The sequence below is a fragment of the Hyalella azteca genome, unplaced genomic scaffold, assembly GCF_000764305.2.
Source record: "Hyalella azteca isolate HAZT.00-mixed unplaced genomic scaffold, Hazt_2.0.2 contig4307, whole genome shotgun sequence".
In the NCBI taxonomy this organism is placed as follows: Eukaryota; Metazoa; Arthropoda; class Malacostraca; order Amphipoda; family Hyalellidae; genus Hyalella; species Hyalella azteca.
The window spans coordinates 52,196-72,234 of NW_025934527.1; the positions used below are offsets into that span (position 1 = coordinate 52,196).

Genomic DNA, 20,039 nt, shown 5'->3' on the forward strand with positions numbered 1-20,039 from the left:
AGAAGCGGCCGTAAAATAAAATATAATTTTTGAAAAAAATTATTAGTCTGTAGTTGATTTTGCATCAGTAGCTTATCTTACAAAGAAAAAATTTGTTTGAAAATTTACTGGCATATCAGCACCGCAACTTTTAATGCCGTTTTAAATTGAACATTAAGTTAAGAATTGGCGAAAGATGCCAACGAATTGAGATCAATAATTGTATGATTGAATTTTACTGGCATCTGCATATCATACAAATATAAATAAATTCTTTACTTAATCGATTTGTTACAACAGAATGAGCAAAGTAAAGTAGTACCCGTTAATATCCCTATTTTCTTTATTTGCTACTTCTGGGAGTAGCTGCATGAGCTTCAAAGCGTGAACAAAATTACATATGCAAAAAAGTGAATGTTGTTATATGCAGCCTTATTCCATTTAATGGATAAAATAGTAAATTGATTGGTTTAGGAACAACCCGTAATGTATGGGAGATGCGTGAAACCAAATTAGCTATCCCCTTTGTAAATCAAATTAATTTATTAGCATATTGTAAGTAATGATGCATCATGCAAGTAGGTATTTGCAAACGCATAGTAACCTCGTAAAAAATAGTATAATTTTTTATTAATTGAATTATCACATTATATTGATTTCAATTCGTCATTTTATGATTTGGCATATATATTAATAGAAAAGACGGAAGTGACATTTAATTAAAAAACACAATTTCGTTTATGTGCATACCTTTTGTCGTTATTAATTTTCAGAAACTGTTAATAATGTAAGCATTAGCTGACTTCAAAACTCGAGTTCGCATTCATTTCGTTGTTTTAAAATACAACTGCGCCGCCCGGGAATCGAACCCGAGTCGCAAGAATGGGAATCTTGCATGATACCACTACACCAGCGGCGCTTACTTTGGCTAGGGGCAAAAAATTTTATATCGAAATAAAATGCAGTGAATATTGCGTCCAATCTACCATATGTCAAGTATAAGGCTGAACTTGCCTTTTAAAAAAATCTCAAATCACGAGAAAATGCAAGCAATCTTGCATTCAATCTCCCATATCACGTATATGGCTGAACCTGTCTCTTAAAAATCTAAAATCGTGAGTACCCAAGTCCAATGAATACAGCGTTTAATTTACCACATGTCACGTATAAGGCTGAACATTCTTGAAAAATCTCAAATCTAGAGAAAATGCAATGAATATAGCGTTCAATCTACCAAATGTCACGTATAAGGCTGAATCTTTCTCGTAAACGTAAAATATCACAGCAAAGAGCGAAATAGGTATATATATATCGTACCCGCAGGCAGCTAAGGCTCACTAACGTCCCTATGTGACACACGTCACATTTTTCGTGAATACATTTTTTCATATATATTCATAGGTGAATTTTGATAAAAGTAATCAAGACAAGTGTTGTAAAAAAGATGACACCGATACTTTGAAGACATTCACATAGTGATGTCGGCGCTGAAGTGTAGGCCTGATATGGCCTGTTCGTTGAGGGTAACACGTTTTTTGAAATCTTGAAATAATCCTTCAATAACACGGCACAAAAATGGCGTACGGAAAGTGTTGCGAGGAAAATAAGAATTATTTAATTTAGAAAGAATTTATTTCATAAATATAATCAGTAGACAACAAGGGAGAGCTCTGTAGCCAAATTAAATACTATGTGGTTCTGCAAGTCACGTGTATTGAAAACCGTGATCCCACTAAGATGATTAATGAACTGATTAATAATATTATAGGTTGTGGTATTTAAGCGTAAAGATACTTTCACTGGATGTTTACTCAGTACTTCCTATGATATTCTCACCGAAAATCGCTGGAGATCATTTTGACACCGAGGTTGAGGAAACAATTCTTGTGCTTAAGATATGACATTATCCATTTCTTTCAGTACGAGTCCCGGGCCCATACTTTCAAAAAAAAGTTAAGAGATCGTAAATTCATCAGCCAATCATTGACGGCCTTTCAAGCAAAATTCACCAATCATAGACAAGAAAATAGAGCGTAAGTACTTACGTTCACTTAGCGAGTTTTGAAAGTACGGCCCCAGATCGTTTACTATGAACAAAAAACAGCATTACCATTGTCTTTGATAAACGATTCTAATAATTGGAAAGAATTGTATCGTTTCTATTAATAGTTGTGAAGAAGGCAGTCCTAGCCTCCTCTTTCAAATGTTAACGCATTTAAAACTAATAGAATTAGACAACACGCTAAATCCTTTGGCAACAAATAATCAAGATAAACGAGGATAAAGTACTATCGCTTACATATAACAGGGAAAGCACAGCGCACAGCCAAGCTCAGTGCTTAAAAAAGTATAGTCTCTTGCACCGACAATAAAATATTGTTCCATAATGGCAACGCAAATACTTCAAAACAGTTCTAAATTATACATTCGCTTGAGCTATACTACACAAGCATCCTAAGTAGTTTAAAGTAAATATTAAAACTGCATGCTCATGAAACCATCCATGAGGCGAGGCGAGGCGTTGTGGCACCGAGTTGGTAACGACTAACATAACGTTTTCGTTGTAATGGCACCGTTTAAAAAGAGTAATGTAACGTTCAGAAACGGTTAATAACGGTTATAAACCTATAACGCCCAGAAAATTTCTATAACGTTTAGAAACATATCACGTTCATACACGTTTCATAATGTTTAAAAGCATATAAGGTTCATAAACAGCCTTAAAATTAGGTGTAGGAGCTTCGCAACGACTCAATTAAGGTTTCTAATATGAACTCATTAGTAGTAGTAAAAGTAGTTCTTAGTTCTTCTAGTGCTTTAAAAAAGTTATCTATTTCGCACCTGTCCAATTGTCGGAAAATATCATTACGATCACCGTGTTGACCCGTCTATACGAGGCAGGCAAAGTAAAAGAGTCTACTTGGCAGCGGCCTAAATACACGTAGCGGCAGAAGTACACGTAGCGGCAGAAGTACACGTATCGTCAGCGATTGACAGACATAATTTTAGTTAGAGGTAGAATACACCTATAAAAATGTTGAATGTAGTTTTAGGTAAAATACACCCAGAGTTGTAAACCTTTCTTTTTTTATCACATCTAGATAATTAAATCACTTCATTGTAATGGGAATAGATCTAGATTACATGTAGAAATAGTTCAACGCAAGTCTAATACATTTGTGTAATGGAAAAAGCTCATTATCATCAGCACGCATCAATAATGATAATAAGAGGAATTCACCAAAAGAAGAAGACATCTGGGTAATAAGAGCAGCTACTGAAGAAAGGAAGATCGGAAAAAATATAACTCAGTACTCACTGCAGTGAGTGACAGAGAGCGCATTTTCTCAAAATCCACGAAAACGTGAAATTACGGACAGACGGACGGACGGACTGACATGACGAGCACAATAGGGTATTTTTCCATAAATGAGAAAATGCGCTAAAAAACGGTCTAAAAATATTTTCGTTTCTTTTGTTATCACTTGCAATTGAATGTAATAATAAGCTAATTCGGCAATTTCGGTTGTCATTGCTCAGCTATTATCGCTACAGGAGCATTTAACAAAACAGTCTCATTTGTAGAGGACGAGGGCAGCACAGCGCGGAGACACCGCCGCGTCAAAGACTTTAATGAGCTGCACACTCGAGCAGAACTTGGACTCGAGGGCGTAGAGGACGCGGTCCAGCAAAACCAGGGCCTCCAGCACGCCCTGCATGGCCAGCTGAAGACCTGTGACCGCCTCCAACAGCGGTCCCAGGTGCTGGTGCCGACTGTAGCACTCTCGCAGGGCAGGCATCAGTCGGGATAAAGTTATTTCTCCCGAAAATAAAGTTTTTGGATCGACGGATTTCGCACCTGAGACACCTGACAGACTTGATTTTTGAGACGATTTTTTTGAATTTATAGAATCTTCAAAACGCTTCAGCTTTGCTGCCAGGCTGTCATCGACGGGAAAATCGTCAGCCGGGATTTCATTTTCACTCTGATTACTTTTTTCTTGCCGTAAAACCTGTTCAGTCAGAATGCTCTTAGATCCGTTTCTGTCAAGCGTAACCTCAGAAGAGGCCTTTTCTGGAAGAAAGAAAACACCTTCTTGGTGTTGGTCTTTTCCCGAACTGGGAGCTTCACTGCACATACCTACAGGGCTCGTGGCATTACTGTGGATACCTGCAGGGTTCGTGGCATTACTGCGCATACCTACAGAGCTCGAGGCACTACTGCACATACCTACAGAGTCAGAAGCATTACTGCGCATATCTACAGAGCTAGAAATACAATGATCGTTGACGCTGCAGTTCGGTTCAACAGCCGATGCAGGAACTTCTGATGACTTAGAGTTGTTGCCGAGAAGTGAGCTCTCTGTGGAAGCGCTGGCGCCGCAGTCCCGGTCTTCACACGATGATGACGATGATGAGTCTTCTTCAGCAGGACGATGCGGTGGACTTGAGTATTTGGGTACTGCACTAGCGGACTTGATCTCGTAGCATTGTAAGACAGAACCCAAGTAACTTTCGAAGGAAGAAAGCTGCTCTTTCTTGGCGCATCTCCGCTTCTTCTTCACCAGATAAACGCCATCTGCAACAAATGTAATCCTGAGATATTGATCATGATATAACACATAGTTTTGCGAATTGCAGGAGAATACTTCAGAAAATTCAATAAATGAATGCGAAAAATTCATGTACATTCTCTTACTAGGTAATTAGTCAATATTGTCATTATACAAGTACAAATAAAGAGCGTGCAACAACGAATCTTCTTTCAAAAGAGTTCCCAATATGAATGAATGTAAATAGAGTTTGTCTCTGTTACTCTACGACTAAAAGAAATAGATCTTGACTGATAATATGACTACTTCGTGAATAATCGGATTAGTTCTTATTTGCTTGCCAAAATACAAATATATTCGCAGCAGCAGCCTGAAGTTATATAGGCACCTGAAAATGTAATTTGATTATAACGTTGTGAAACGCGTGCACAGTAGAGAATTCTATCGAAATAAACCAACGAAACTTTATTTGAGCAATACGAGAATTTACGTACATATACTCACTGTGAGCACGGACACAGTCAAGCCCGTCGTTATAATGCATAAGGTTTAGTGTAGGTATCTTGCATCTAAAAATAAAGTAACTTACACTCGTTTGATCTCACGAAAATGGCATAATTCTATTAAAATGAAAGAATAGCATACGTAAACTCACTCTTGGCGCAGACGCAGTCAAGCACGGCGCGGAAGAGCAAGGCGTTCTCGTGCGCGCGGTGCTGCGCGGCTTGCATGTTCCTCCAGCGCGCGCCAGGCTCCTGACACGCAAGTCTGAGACCGTACACGCTGAGGCTGAAGCCGCGTTGGTAGGTTAGAACAGTCAACGAGCGACTCAACGGGAAATTCTTGAACAAACAATCGGGCTCACTTATCCGTCTGTTAGTTGGAGTCATAGGCATGTGAGATTTGAGGTGCTGAGGACGATTAGAGGCGCTGTGTTTAGCGAAAAGCTTGGATTTTGTGTCGAGTTTTGTACATTCGTTGGAAACGTTGCTCTTGTAGCCCTCACTGGTCTCCGACTGATGTGTCACGTCTGTATCAGTTTCCGAGTCATCTTCTGTTGATGCTTTTCTGGAGTCTTGGGAATTCGATGCATTTAGCTGGGTGGCCTGAAGCTTATGGTAGCAACAGGACAGTAAAACCATCGCGGAAATCCTGTTGCAGCACATGAATACTCTTATCATCGTAGTGGATAAGTCAGCACACGCATGCAGACCAAGCAGCGTCACGCTCTCGCTGCTCGTAGAACTAAGACTGAACGGGAAGAACATCTCAGAGGAGCTATCCAAAATATTCTGAGAGCCTTCATGCGCAGGTATGGAAGAGCCGACTTTAATTGAACTCTCTTCCAGACACACATAGCTTTCACTTTTCTTAATCTCGGCACTGGATCTATGCTCATCCGTTGACATTTTAGATTCAAGTTTTGCAGCAGAAGATTTCATTCCTGTTGAGCTCGCTGTTGATACCGTCATTTTGTCTTCTTTTCCCCTCGTCGATGAGTTGCTTCCAACTAAACTGTCTTCCAAAATCGTTCCGCTTGGTATTTGCACGACCTTCTCTGCTTCAGACGACGAATTACTAAGAATGTTGTTCTTCACATTACATAAACAAGGCAGCGCATCACGCGATGCGTTCACCAGCTGCTCGGCAACGGCGCCCGCCTTCAGGACGGTCTCCTTGTCGTCCTCGAGACGCCACACAAGGTACTGTAGGTGCGGACACTCGCGCCCACACAGCCGCACTTGACGAGCACGCGCGCTCTGCACGCGCTGAGGCTCGCTCTCCACGCCCAGCACCCGCGCGCCCAGGTCGTGGTGCAACAGGGAGTCAACATATCCCTGATGTCATCATAAACAATTACTTAGATAATTGAAGCGTAGCTAATAGGATAAGGTGGTCTATATAACTAGACAAAAATTTTTTCTCTTAAAGTGAAGAGTTACAACATTAAATATATGGTATCCAGAATTATTCATGATAAAATTAAATCATAAATAAAAAAGTGATTACCTGAATGTAGGAAAGATATACCAACAATTTTATAGGTCAACACTACCTACTGCATATCATAGAAGATGAATTGAAAATTTTATCTTGTAAACAAAACTCAAGAACTTATAATTAGACATTTATCGATAACAATTTATTATGTTTATCAATGTGTTGAGCAAAATGATGCAGTTAAGATAAAAACAATATTACATTGTTGAACACAAAAAATTCAGTGACTCACTAAGCCACAGCCAATGTCCAGCACCACATTAGACTTGGTGTGTGTCTGCACATGCTTCACAAGCCTAGTCAGTCGGGGCACCTCGTATCGCTTCTTCTCTCCAACACCAAGTGCTGTAATTAATCAACAAGGTTTAACAGAGCTTACTAGCCCTTTCCAAATAAGCAGAATAAATCAATGAATACTGAAATATATTTTTTAAATATCTTAGATCAAATAAAATAACTCAATTCAGGTGAAGAAAACTGTGTTGTGTAAGGTTAAAAAGTGATGAAAAAATTAATTTTAGATTGTGACTGGAATTATTTCGCATAGCTTGCTAGCCAAACTTACACAGATAGAATTGCATTAACCTGTTTGGTGTCTACTAAGCATCAATAACATATAATTCCATCTACTGAGCACCTTTCCACTCTGGTAATTCCTCCTCTTGGACATCTGGCAGGATCTTGTGGATGGAAAGTTCATTGCAAGATTGCAGGAACTTTTGCAGGCTTGCTGGAAACTCAGCCTGTAAATGCATGGAAGAAAAATTCATTAGGAATTTAAATGAACTCAAAGAAAGGATTCCCCAGTCAGTTTTTAAATGAATATATATATATAGTATTAACATTCTGGAGGCTAGATAATATTTACAATAGAACATTTTGAAGGCATACTAAAAAATAAGTGTAAAAAAGTAAGGATGTTTTTTTTTCTAATTAGAATTTGACAATTTTTATCAAAATTTTGTTCATTTTCAATATATTTTAGGATAAATTTTTTTTCTTTGAACCCCGGTACACTTGATATACATGAGCTATTCAACTGCATATCTACAATACCAGTTATATTGGAAAATTATCAGTGTATACAACCAAGAGCTGGGGTAACAAAGACCATCACTTTTTTTGAAATTACATCAAAACTATGAAAGGCAGGAGCCAGCAATTTATGGTGAGTAAAGCTACAGTATAGACCTGTATTTTGCATGTTTCAATTTAAGTTTAACTTATCTAGTAAAAAAATGGCATTGTTTTGAAAAAAAAGTGGTCAAAGTTACCCCATTTTACGGTACACTTGATATACATGAGCTATTCAACTGCATATCTACAATACCAGTTATATTGGAAAATTATCAGTGTATACAGCTAAAATGTGATTTTTATTGGTGAATAATAAAACATCTAAAAGTTAAAGTTGGATTTAAGAGGCTAATATTTAAATTGATCCGTAGTTTATGTAATTAGTTTCCTACACCATAAAAAAATGTAGCTATTCTTTCAATTTGATGAAATCAAGTTTAACAAAATGAGTTCTTGTCAAGTTAGTTTGTAACAAAAAAAAAGAGTGTACAGAACAGGTGATTTAATTAAGTGCTTTTAAAATATCAGGGTTCATCTATCATGGGCAATTCTCAGATTGAGAACTATAATATCTAGAAATATTCAAGAAAAACAGGCTGATGGTATTCAAACACAATACAATAATAATATTCAATACCTGACTCTGGCATTCAGCAATGCCATTAAGTTGGTTGGATGTCAGTGAACTTAAAGCTTCCCTCCAGCCATCAGGTAAGGATTCCAGAACACCCGAGTCTAAGATCTAGAAGAAAAAGTGAAACAATGAGACTTACATAGAAATAGTAGAGCAAAGGCTACCAGTAGGCAGTAGTCAGTAAAGAATTCTATTTTATAAAACAAATTAGACCATTAGCAATGAATTTAAATTTTTTTTAAGCTCAATAAAATGCTACTCCCTATGTTTATATAATGTTCAGGATGTATCTTAGTCTTAAAAAAACAATGGCACATTATGAACAATGTTAAAGAGCCAAATAAATAAGAGATAAAACTATCATCTAGGCCTATAGCACATAAATCAGCACTTTACGAATGTAATCACCTCCTAGTAGAAATTGTATTACTTGTGAACGGTTTAATTATTAAATAACAGAATAAGAACATTTGAAAGGCTTTGAGATGGTATTTTTTTCTATCAATAATTACATTATTGGTCACCCTCTTCTTTTTGTGCTATTCACCTTTTTGAAATGTTATCTTTCCTTTTGTTATAAAAATTAAAGTTAATTAAGTGTTTCAAATTCCATTATTTGTATTTTGTTATTCTGTATTTATTTAAGATCAAGAATTATAGATTGGATAGTATTGTCATTCAAATTGAGATGTAGATATTGTTTCAAGCGTTCTTTCAAACTATTTTAAACTTAAATAGGAACTGATTAGCAATCATGCCCCACCTCATAGTAAAGGTAATTTTGTCAATAAATTCTTAATAGTATTGATGACAGTCATGCCACTTTAGTTGTGAAAAACAGAATATTTATGATACAATGGCCAAACCCTGCTGTCCCTGCAGAGATTTATAGTTTCAATTGAAAAAAGAGAAGCAGAAGCAACCTGTAAATTAGATATAAAAATGTCCATGCACAATGTCACCTGTTCAAGAGGAACTGGCTTAATTTTTTGGTTACTAATATTAAAAAAATTCCATTTTGCATGCAGTTTTTAAAAATTCTTAGAAACGATTGTTTTTACCTGTGATTTTTATGAATGTCTGCCTGGTATCAGGTATTCTCAATCAAGCAAGGCATGGGCTAAAAAGTTGAATACCTAAAATCTTTATTTCTAATTTATCTTTATTTCTAATTTATCTTTATTTCTCAATTGATCTAGAAATGATCTCAATTTCAACTCAAAATTTAGTTTCTATATGTCATAATATGTGTAATGTGTTTTACCTGAGTTCCATGAAATTCGTACAGCCAAGAAAATTCAGCAGCAAAATCCACAATTCTTTCCAGGAGTCTGCGCCCTTCGGCAATATTCCATTCGACCATGGTCAAGTAAGTCTAATCAAAACCTCTCCCTTGATAGGCTTGATTAGCCTGATTAGGTACCCTACGACTTCCTCGACTATTATTGTTTACAATTGCGCTTTTTGCAGTACCCATCCGCGAAACCGGAAACTATACAGACAAAATTGTTTTATGGCATACAATTCCTTTAAATTGAGTCACCATCCTCAAAATAAGTATCTAAATTATCGATAATAATATTTATTATTATATTAGGACCATAATATTTTGATACTCTAGGTTTCTTGAAAAATTATGCTGTAATTCTGAATCAAAAAGTGTTCGTTCATTTATGAGACAATTTATCGAGAGTTTTGATCAGTTTCAAATTGCTTCTATTAAAGAAAAATTATGATTTTCAATATATGTAATATGGATGCTTTACATTTTGACTTCTTTTACCAAAATTGATTTCAAATAGCGCGTCTCCGACCGGAACACCATTTGAGCTGAGGGACTAGGGAGCCTGAGACTGGGAGTCTGGGAGTACCGAGTCCCGACTACCGACTGACAGTTAGCGCAAAGACGTCAGGAGGTAGGGTGTGCGTCGCTCTTTAAAAGTTTTGCTCTGTGACCGAAATTAGGCACCAAAATTAACAGAAAACTTTGCAAAGCGCTGGATTGTTAAATGTGAATTACACTCATGAATGAAATTGTTCAGTGTTCGTGGCATCATGCATGCTAGTGTTGGTATAATTCTGAAGTATTAGAAAAAGAGAATTCATAGGCATGTGTTTTGGATTTGTGTGTACACAAACAAATTGCCTAATGAATGGATAGAAAATTAATCCACTATATTTGTGAGAAGCATCTCGTACACTCCAAGGAAAAAGAATGACTTCCCCAGGTGAGCTCAAATTATGATCATTATTTGCATGAATATTTTGAAATTGAAAAATATATATTTATTTTCGTGCTAATGATTTTATTTTATTTTGTGCTAGGATTTTTTATGAATTTAAATATGCAAAAAGTGAAAAAATCCCATTATTTTTTCGGCGTCACTGAAGAGTGTGGCTTCTTTGAAAAGCATATTGGTCGTTGACTCGTTGGTATTCAGTATGCAAACTGCCAACAATAAACATGCAGCATTTGTCAGTCGTTACGTCTGAGAATCATTACGACTTCGATGTGGAATTCAAGCAACCATTATGTGCCCCCACAAGAAGGTTGAACTCAGTATGGTAATCGAGATAATATTAGCTCGAGGCGCCCGCCACTGAAGCCGCCATACTTCCTCAAAATGCCCGGGGTAGTGAGTAGTGACTGGCGGAGGCGCACTGAGCAGAGCTTGTTTGTGTGGCGGGTGGCGGGCAGGTCATGTGGTTCTCTTCCTACTTGTCAACACCGCGTCACTTGGCGGGATACATTTTCCCGAAACGCGGGAATTTATTTACATTTTTTCAAGGTTGCAACTGTCATTGATCTTGATTTTATGTGGGATGCGTTCAAGGTTACTACCACAATTGGTCTTAATTTGACATGAGCTTCATTGAAGGTTACTACCACAATTGAACTTGATTTGGTTGGAGCTGCGTTGATAGTTGCTGCCACAGTTTACCGAAATTTAATGGGGTCAACTTAGAGATATACTGCTGAGTAATATCTCGTAGAGACACTCTACGTGCACATCATGCTTAGAGACGCGCTACGTGCACATCATGCTTAGAGACGCGCTACGTGCACATCATGCTTAGAGACACGCTACGTGCACATCATGCTTAGAGACACTCTACGTGCACATCATGCTTAGAGACACGCTACGTGCACATCATGCTTAGAGACACGCTACGTGCACATCATGCTTAGAGACACTCTACATGTACATCATGCTTAGAGACACGCTATGTGCACATCATGCTTAGAGACACTCTACGTTCACATCGCTAGAGACATGCTGTATACACATCATACTTATAGAGACGCCCTCCCTACACATCATGCTTAAAGGCATGGTATATAGAGCACATATATGTTCTATATATACGCATGTAAACTAGCTGCGTGGCATCCCATATCGCACGGGCACCCGCATGAGGGTCTATATTCCGCCCTGTAGTCTCATCTAAAATAATTCTCGCTGAGCTGATCAGTCTAACCTCGCTTAGTTAAAATAAAGCCATGTTTTCATCCTGACACATGATATTTTTATTAATCTCCTTGATCCGGCGTATGAATAACTATAAATAATTCATATAATGGATTAGAATCGGTATTATATATTGTAATAGAATTAATATTTTCTGCCGGTACATGTATGGCGCAGGAGGGCTGCTGGAGGCGGCGGCCATCAAGCAGGAGGTGGACGCGTCGCCCGACGGAGGCGCTGACGCCGGCAGCGCGGACGACGCTGAGGCTCCTGCGCTGTCCGCAGTTGCGGAAAAAACTCGTAAAGGTAAGAGCGTTCATGCGTGAGTCGACTGGATGTGAGATTTTATATGTTTTCCTGTTCGATGTTCTCTTACTCTGATCCCAATCTACGTTTGTTTTTATGATATAGTCTGGTTTGAGAGTAAAGTTTTTGTTTTTCTTACCCCAACTAAATTTTCATTTAAATCTACTACAATGAATACTGGGTTGAAGGTATAATTCTACGTTTTTCTTACCCTTGTCAAATTTTCCATATGAATTTATGATTGCAAAGACTAGTTAATATTATTGTTCTAGTCGCGGTTAGTCGTTAGTTTGTGGCATGTTTCGACAGCTAGTTCACAGCGTACATGTTTCAACAGCTGGTTCATAGAGTTCATGTTTCAACTGCTGGTTCACAGCATACATGTTTCAGATGCTGGTTCACAGCGTACATGTTTCAACAGCTGGTTCACAGCGTACATGTTTCAACAGCTGGTTCACAGCGTTCATGTTTCAGCTGCTGGTTCACAGCGTACATGTTTCAACTGCTGGTTCGCAGCGTACATGTTTCAACTGCTGGTTCACAGCGTACATGTTTCAACTGCTNCAACCAGACCATCACAACCAGACCATCACAACCAGACCATCACAACCAGACCATCACAACCAGACCATCACAACCAGACCATCACAACCAGACCATCACAACCAGACCATCACAACCAGACCATCACAACCAGACCATCACAACCAGACCATCACAACCAGACCATCACAACCAGACCATCACAACCAGACCATCACAACCAGACCATCACAACCAGACCATCACAACCAGACCATCACAACCAGACCATCACAACCAGACCATCACAACCAGACCATCACAACCAGACCATCACAACCAGACCATCACAACCAGACCATCACAACCAGACCATCACAACCAGACCATCACAACCAGACCATCACAACCAGACCATCACAACCAGACCATCACAACCAGACCATCACAACCAGACCATCACAACCAGACCATCACAACCAGACCATCACAACCAGACCATCACAACCAGACCATCACAACCAGACCATCACAACCAGACCATCACAACCAGACCATCACAACCAGACCATCACAACCAGACCATCACAACCAGACCATCACAACCAGACCATCACAACCAGACCATCACAACCAGACCATCACAACCAGACCATCACAACCAGACCATCACAACCAGACCATCACAACCAGACCATCACAACCAGACCATCACAACCAGACCATCACAACCAGACCATCACAACCAGACCATCACAACCAGACCATCACAACCAGACCATCACAACCAGACCATCACAACCAGACCATCACAACCAGACCATCACAACCAGACCATCACAACCAGACCATCACAACCAGACCATCACAACCAGACCATCACAACCAGACCATCACAACCAGACCATCACAACCAGACCATCACAACCAGACCATCACAACCAGACCATCACAACCAGACCATCACAACCAGACCATCACAACCAGACCATCACAACCAGACCATCACAACCAGACCATCACAACCAGACCATCACAACCAGACCATCACAACCAGACCATCACAACCAGACCATCACATCCAGACCATCACAACCAGACCACCACAACCAGACCATCACATCCAGATGCATCACAACCATACCACCACAACCAGACCATCACAACCAGACCTGAATAAATAGAAGTTTTACAAGTTTTGGGTGATTTGAGATTTTTCTTTTATTATACTGTTATATATTGCTATTATATCGCCAATCACTTTAATTTCAGTCGGGTTGGGTCCACAGTGGTCATTTGCGGCACGTTGTAAGTCCTCGAATGAAATAGGCTATGGCAGAAATATTACAGAGAGAGAGTTGTAATGAAACACTGGTACATTTCGTATTAAATTGAGAAATTCAAGTTCACATCCTACGTTGACAAAAAATCTCTAGTACACGGAAAAGGTAATCTGGACACAATCAAAAATGAGAATCTATCAATTTAGATCACTAAAAATCACTCTATTTAACAGAAAACGTCGATCCTTTGCAGTTCCGTTAAGTAATCTGTCTGTCGTAAATAACGACCGTATCTCACGCCCTCGTTTGCAGCCGTATTCCAAGTGGCCGTATCTCAGCTGTTGTCGCGCGTCCTCGAGTTCGCTTTTTAGCGCATTTTCTCCTATATGGAAAAAAGGCGCTATTGTGCTCGCCATTTCCGTCCGTCTGTCTGTCTGTCCGTCCGTCCGTCCGTCTGTCTGTCTGTCCGTCCGTCAGTCTGTGACTTCACGTTTTCGTCGGCGAGAAAGTGCGCTCTCTGCCACTCACTGCAGTAAGTACTGAGTTGTATATTTTCTTCGTGGCCATATTTTTTCGCTGATATAAATGTCTCACGGCCAGTATATTCTTAGAATTAATGACGACCGTACTTCGGTTGATGACTGTGACTGTCGTACCGTTTCTCCTGATGAGAGTTGTTACCGTACTATGCTGATGACCGTACCGATGAGAATTGTTGTTGCGCAGTGCTCGAAAACTTGAATCTTCTCATGCATGGCGGGCGTTTAATTTAGTCGTTGTACAGCTCGCGGCGCTCTCGCATTGTCTCACGGCTGAATCACAGCCGTAATGTTGATGTTGACCGTGCATTAATATGTCGAAGTCGTGGCCGTCCCTTGTATATTTTCTTGACGTGCTCACAGGAATCGTAGCTGCCTTGATAAGTCTAGGTTTTTCGCGACCGTCAATGTTCGAAAACGGCGAAACCGCCGGCCTCACGGCCGCGGCCATCACAACGTCCGCAAACGGTTGACCGTACTCGCGTGACGGTAACCTTTATGGAACAGCCTTTGGCGCCAATTTTTAGGTCCTTATATACACTGGTGTCGCCCAAACTTGTATACACCCTCGAAGTGACGCTGCGACAGTTTTGAGTTCCACAAGGGTCAGCACCTTTGATACCCTCGCCATTTCAAACTATAAACAAACCCTCGGTCTCGCGGTCTCGAGAACAATAGCACTACCAGACCATCACAACCAGACCCATCACAACCAGACCATCACAACCAGACCATCACAACCAGACCCATCACAACCAGACCTGAATAAATAGAAGTTTTAAAAGTTTTGGTTGATTTGAGATTTTTCTATTATTATACTGTTATATATTGTTATTATATCGGCAATCGCTTTAATTTCGGTCAGGTTGGGTCCACAGTGGTCATTAGCGGCACGTTGTAAGTCCTCGAATGATATAGGTTACGGTAGAAATAGTATAGAGAGAGAGTTGAAATGAAACACTGATACATTTCACATTAAATTGAGAAATTTAAGTCAAACGTTGACAAAAAATCTCTAGTACATGAAAAAGGGTAATCTGAAAACAATCAAAAATGAGAATCTGTCAGTTTACTTCACCAAAAATCTGTCTATTTAACAGAAAACGTCGATCCTTTGCAGTTCCGTTGCGAGTAATCTGACTGTCGTAAATAACGACCGTATCTCACGCGCTCGTTCGCAGCCGTATTCCAAGTGGCCGTATCTCAGCTGTTGTCGCGCGTCCTCGTGTTCGCTTTTTAGCTCATTTTCTCATCTATGAAAAAAGGCGCTATTGTGCTCGCCATGTCCGTCCGTCCGTCTGTCTGTCAGTCTGTCTGTCTGTCCATCTGTCTGTCTGTCCGTCTGTCTGTCCATCTGTCTGTCCGTCTGTCTGTCCATCCTTGACTTCACGTTTTCGTCGACAAGAAAATGCGCTCTCTGTCACTCACTGCAGTGAGTACTGAGTTATATTTTTTTCTTCATGGCCGTAGTGTCTCGCTGATATAAATGTCTCACGGTCAGTCTAACCGTAGAATTTATGACGACCGTACTTCGGTTGATGACTGTGACCGTACCGTTTCTTGTGATGAGAGTTGTTACCGTACTATGCTGATGACCGTACCGATTAGAATTGTTGTTGCGCAGTGCTCGAAAACTTGAATCTTCTCATGGTGGGCGTTTTAATTAATCGTTGTAAAACTCGCGGCCCTCTCGCATTGTTTCACGGCTGAGTCGCAGCCGTATAGTGTTCATGTTGACCGTGCATTAATATGTCAAAGTCGTGGCCGTCCCTTGCATATTTTCTTGACGTGCTCACAGGAATCGTAGCTGCCTCGATAAGTCTACCTAGGTTTTTCGCGGCCGTCAATGTTTGAAAACGGCGAAACCGCCGGCCTCACGGCCGCGGCCGTCACAACGTCCGCAGACGGTAAACCGTACTCGCGTGACGGTCACCTCACTGGAACAACCTTTGGCGCCAATTTTTAGGTCCTTATATACACTGGTGTCGCCCAAACTTGTATACACCCTCGAAGTGACGCCGCGACGGTTTTGAGTTCCACAAGGGTCAGCACCTTTGATACCCTCGCCATTTCAAACTATAAACAAACCCTCGGTCTCGCGGTCTCGAGAACAATAGCACTTTATACAAGCTTTACAAAATTCAATCCAAATTCCTGTAGCTTTCTCAATCTTCACTTTAAGTCTCTAACTTCCAATAACTCTAAAAACTTAAGTTATTAATCAATTCACCCTCAACCTACGTTTTACACGGTCCTACAACATGGTTGAACTATACGTATAAGGTTGACCCACGAGGATTTCCGCCTTCAGTTCAGCTTTCTTGTTACGTCACTGAGATCGAGAAGCGTATACAATCTTGTCATTCCCATGACAGATTGGTTGCCTGGTTTAATCGCATTTCGGTGATTGGTTAATGTCCGTGACGTCACTGAGATCAGTGACGTCACAAGCGAACAACAATTAAACTACAAATGATGGGCTTCTGATGGGTCAACCTTATACTAGTTCAACCGACATTTTTATGTTACGAAGTTTGCGTGTAATGAAATAAAAAGTTACGTCACATTAGCATTTGCTTCATTATAAATCACTTGGCTGCGTGGCCGGGTGATGTACATAATCAACTGGAGCAATGAGTTGCAGGTTCGAGACCTTCTTCTAAGCGGTTGAATTCTGCGATTTATGGAATCGGCTACCGTCACAATTGCTATTAGAATTATCATTTCCATTATTTATCACTACTATTACTTTTACAATTATCAATATCATTATTATTCATTACTATTACAATTATCATTTCCATTATTTATCATATATATTAAAACTACTCGTACCATTATTGCATTATGTTGTGCACTGTAAATACTTGCTTGTTTGTAGAGCCCTGAATTCAGACCTTACATTATGTATATTTATATAAAATTCGAAAGCGCCTGCAATAAATTCCGTACGACATCAAGAAAACAAACTAGAAAATAATTATCAATAAAAAACATTCTCTCGTATTCAATATAACATGCATAAATAAAAAAACTTTCCCCAGCTCTACTAATTTTTTTGCATAAGTGTACGATAGTTGATCATTAATGGCACAAAACATCACTAGTTATTCAACAGCGAAAACTTTCATGAATAATAATGAATGAAGATGAAACGCGAGAAGCAAACTCCGTAGAGTTTAGGCGTCGGTGTAAAAAGAAAACGCATCGCATGCCAGGCTGAAGTAAACTGACGCCTCGAAGTCTTCACTTAGTTCACTAAAAAAAGTGATCCATCGTGGCCCCTTGTTGCCCCGTCGTGGCTGTCAGTCCCCATTTCCATTCCCTCACATTTTCCGTCTCCATAACCCTTAAATTCTTTGCATTCTCCACCTCCATCCCCCCACATTCTTCACATTCCCCACGTTCTCTACAACATCATCCCAACACTCACGACAGCTGGCCTGGGCTACTGCCACCCCTCCCAGATTTCCCTCCCTCTCCCTCCCCCTTCATCTCCCTCCCTTCCAGCATTCCCTCCCTCCGCAACGAGTTACAGCCCGCTGAGGTCGTAAAATATATATAAAATGATTACATATATTAATGATTAAAAATGATTAGATATAAAAAAAATTATATATTAGAATGATTATATATAAAATAAATGGTTTTATATAAATATAAAATCATATATAAAATATCAGAAATATATGCTACTTAATTCAATTTATGAATAATCCAGTTTATTGATGCAAATATACAATAAAGTAGTGTATATGTTTAAAATATATAATAACTATTTAATCTTCGGTATAATATGTAAAGTACGTTGCCGAGGATTTTCAGGCACGCCATTTGCAGAACAAAAAAAAGAAATCTCCGAGAGTTCGCATGCAGCCGTGAGAGCAGTCACAGCTGCTGCTGGCTACAGCTGCTGTGTTAGACCTCTTATCTCTGATAAGAGATTGCGTTCACACAGCAAATAACTCGTAGAAATATGGTATAAATACAGTGCAAAATACAAGGAAAATAATTGGTTGCGTACAATATAAGGCCAAAGAAATAATGGATTTTACATGGCATAAAAGCCAACAAAGTAAATGATTTCACACACTACAAAAGAGATAAAATTGTGGATTCCAAACAGCACAAAAAAGCAACTAATAAACAATTTCATAAAGCAAAATGGTTTTTACGCGGGACAAGCAAAAAAAATTGTATTTCACACGACACCAAGTAACAATATAATTGATTACACATAACACAAAACACAACAATATAATTAATGAAACATAACACAAAAACAAATTTTTCCCGGATAAAACAGCGCCGCTCCCGACGCATAGGAATTACATGTGCCGCTAATAAGCGCTGGAGGCAGCAGCTATAAGCGCTGCAGAGCTGCAGCTGTCGATGGCAGGCGTAAGGCATGCTTCAAATTGAGGTCGTTAGGGCCAGCTGTGCCAGCTGTGGCCCTGGCTGTGCCAGCTGTGGCCTGGCTGTGCCAGCTGTGCCTGACTGTGCCAGCTGTGGCCTGGCTGTGCCAGCTGTGCCCTGCTGTGCCAGCTGTGCCTGACTGTGCCAGCTGTGGCCTGACTGTGCCAGCTGTGGCCTGGCTGTGCCAGCTGTGGCCTGGCTGTGCCAGCTGTGGCCTGGCTGTGCCAGCTGTGGCCCTGGCTGTTCCAGCTGTTGCCTGGCTGTGCCAGCTGTGGCCTGGCTGTTCCAGCTGTGGCCTGGCTGTGCCAGCTGTGGCCCTCGCTGTGCCAGCTGTGGCCCTCGCTGTGCCAGCTGTGGCCCTCGCTGTGCCAGCTGTGGCCCTCGCTGTGCCAGCTGTGGCCTGACTGTGCCAGCTGTGGCCCTGCTGTGCCATCTGTGGCCCTGCAGTGCCATCTGTGGCCCTCGCTGTGCTAGCTGTGGCCTGACTGTGCCAGCTGTGGCCCTGCTGTGCCATCTGTGGCCCTGCAGTGCCATCTGTGGCCCTCGCTGTGCTAGCTGTGGCCCTGCTGTGCCAGCTGTGGCCCTCACTGTGTCAGCTGGCCCTGCTGTGCCAGCTGTGGTCTGGCTGTGCCAGCTGTGGCCCTCGCTGTACCATCTGCCGCTCAGCTGAAGGCTGCGGCCAGATGGTGCACTCACATATTGATGTCCCGCCCACCTGGCGCCGCGGCACTGATTTCCGCTGGCACTTCAATATAGACGGGACTTGTGTGTCCCTGGGACTTGTGTGTCCCTGGGACTTGTGTGTCCCTGGGACTTGTGTGTCCCTGGTACTTGTGTGTCCCTGGGACTTGGCAGGTGCATCAGCGGCATCATCAGGTGCAGCATCTGAGCTCCGTGCTCTCTAGAGCCACTCTCATTATCCCTCGGTAGCCTCGCCACCTGAGGCTTTAACCCTCACCTAACCCCACACTAACCTTAACCCTGTCCTCCAACCCTTAATGCACACCCCACCCAACCTCGGTTGTCTTTATCATCAACCAGGCAGTTGAAACCCACCCGGTCTGAGGGGAATATTAGGTGTGGGGAAACGTGGGTAGTTGGGAAAGTTAAGGGAGCGCAAGGATTGATACAAGCGAGGGGAGCGTGGGGAGTGAGGGTAGCGTGGGGAGTGAGGGTAGCGTGGGGAGTGAGGGTAGTGTGGGGAGTGAGGGTAGCGTGGGGAGTCAGGGTAGCGTGGGGAGTGAAGGTAGCATGGGGAG

The 20,039-nt window shown here is 40.9% G+C and overlaps 2 protein-coding genes and 1 non-coding gene across 3 annotated transcripts in view; 1 reads left to right on the forward strand and 2 right to left on the reverse strand.

Moving 5' to 3' along the window:
- Window positions 1–827: 827 nt before the first annotated feature.
- Trnag-ccc lies at window positions 828–898 on the reverse strand. Its single transcript has one exon. It is a non-coding gene; the product is annotated as a tRNA-Gly (tRNA).
- Window positions 899–3,434: 2,536 nt separating this feature from the next.
- On the reverse strand, window positions 3,435–9,686 carry LOC108680003. Its single transcript, XM_018168753.2, has 6 exons — window positions 9,509–9,686; window positions 8,248–8,352; window positions 7,171–7,276; window positions 6,766–6,878; window positions 5,188–6,370; window positions 3,435–4,558 (listed from the first exon to the last, which is right to left on the reverse strand). Exons 1-6 carry the CDS (start codon window positions 9,605–9,607, stop codon window positions 3,555–3,557), a joined length of 2,610 nt encoding a protein of 869 aa, XP_018024242.1. The 5' UTR covers window positions 9,608–9,686; the 3' UTR covers window positions 3,435–3,554.
- Window positions 9,687–10,151: 465 nt separating this feature from the next.
- LOC108679998 overlaps window positions 10,152–20,039 on the forward strand; it is a 38,749-nt gene continuing 28,861 nt past the window's right edge. The window contains exons 1-2 of the mRNA XM_047879946.1: window positions 10,152–10,472; window positions 11,892–12,020. Coding sequence (XP_047735902.1) covers window positions 10,460–10,472; window positions 11,892–12,020 — 142 coding nt within the window. The 5' untranslated portion in view covers window positions 10,152–10,459. The remainder of the gene's footprint in view (window positions 10,473–11,891; window positions 12,021–20,039) is intronic.

Excerpts from the sequence above, each read along its gene's own strand:
- LOC108680003 (XM_018168753.2), bottom strand. The coding sequence starts at position 9,607 with ATGGTCGAATGGAATATTGCCGAAGGGCGCAGACTCCTGGAAAGAATT. Across the intron at positions 8,353-9,508 it reads ACGAATTTCATGGAACTCAG|ATCTTAGACTCGGGTGTTCT; the intron begins GTAAAACACATT and ends TTTTTCTTCTAG. Across the intron at positions 7,277-8,247 it reads TTGCTGAATGCCAGAGTCAG|GCTGAGTTTCCAGCAAGCCT; the intron begins GTATTGAATATT and ends ATGCATTTACAG.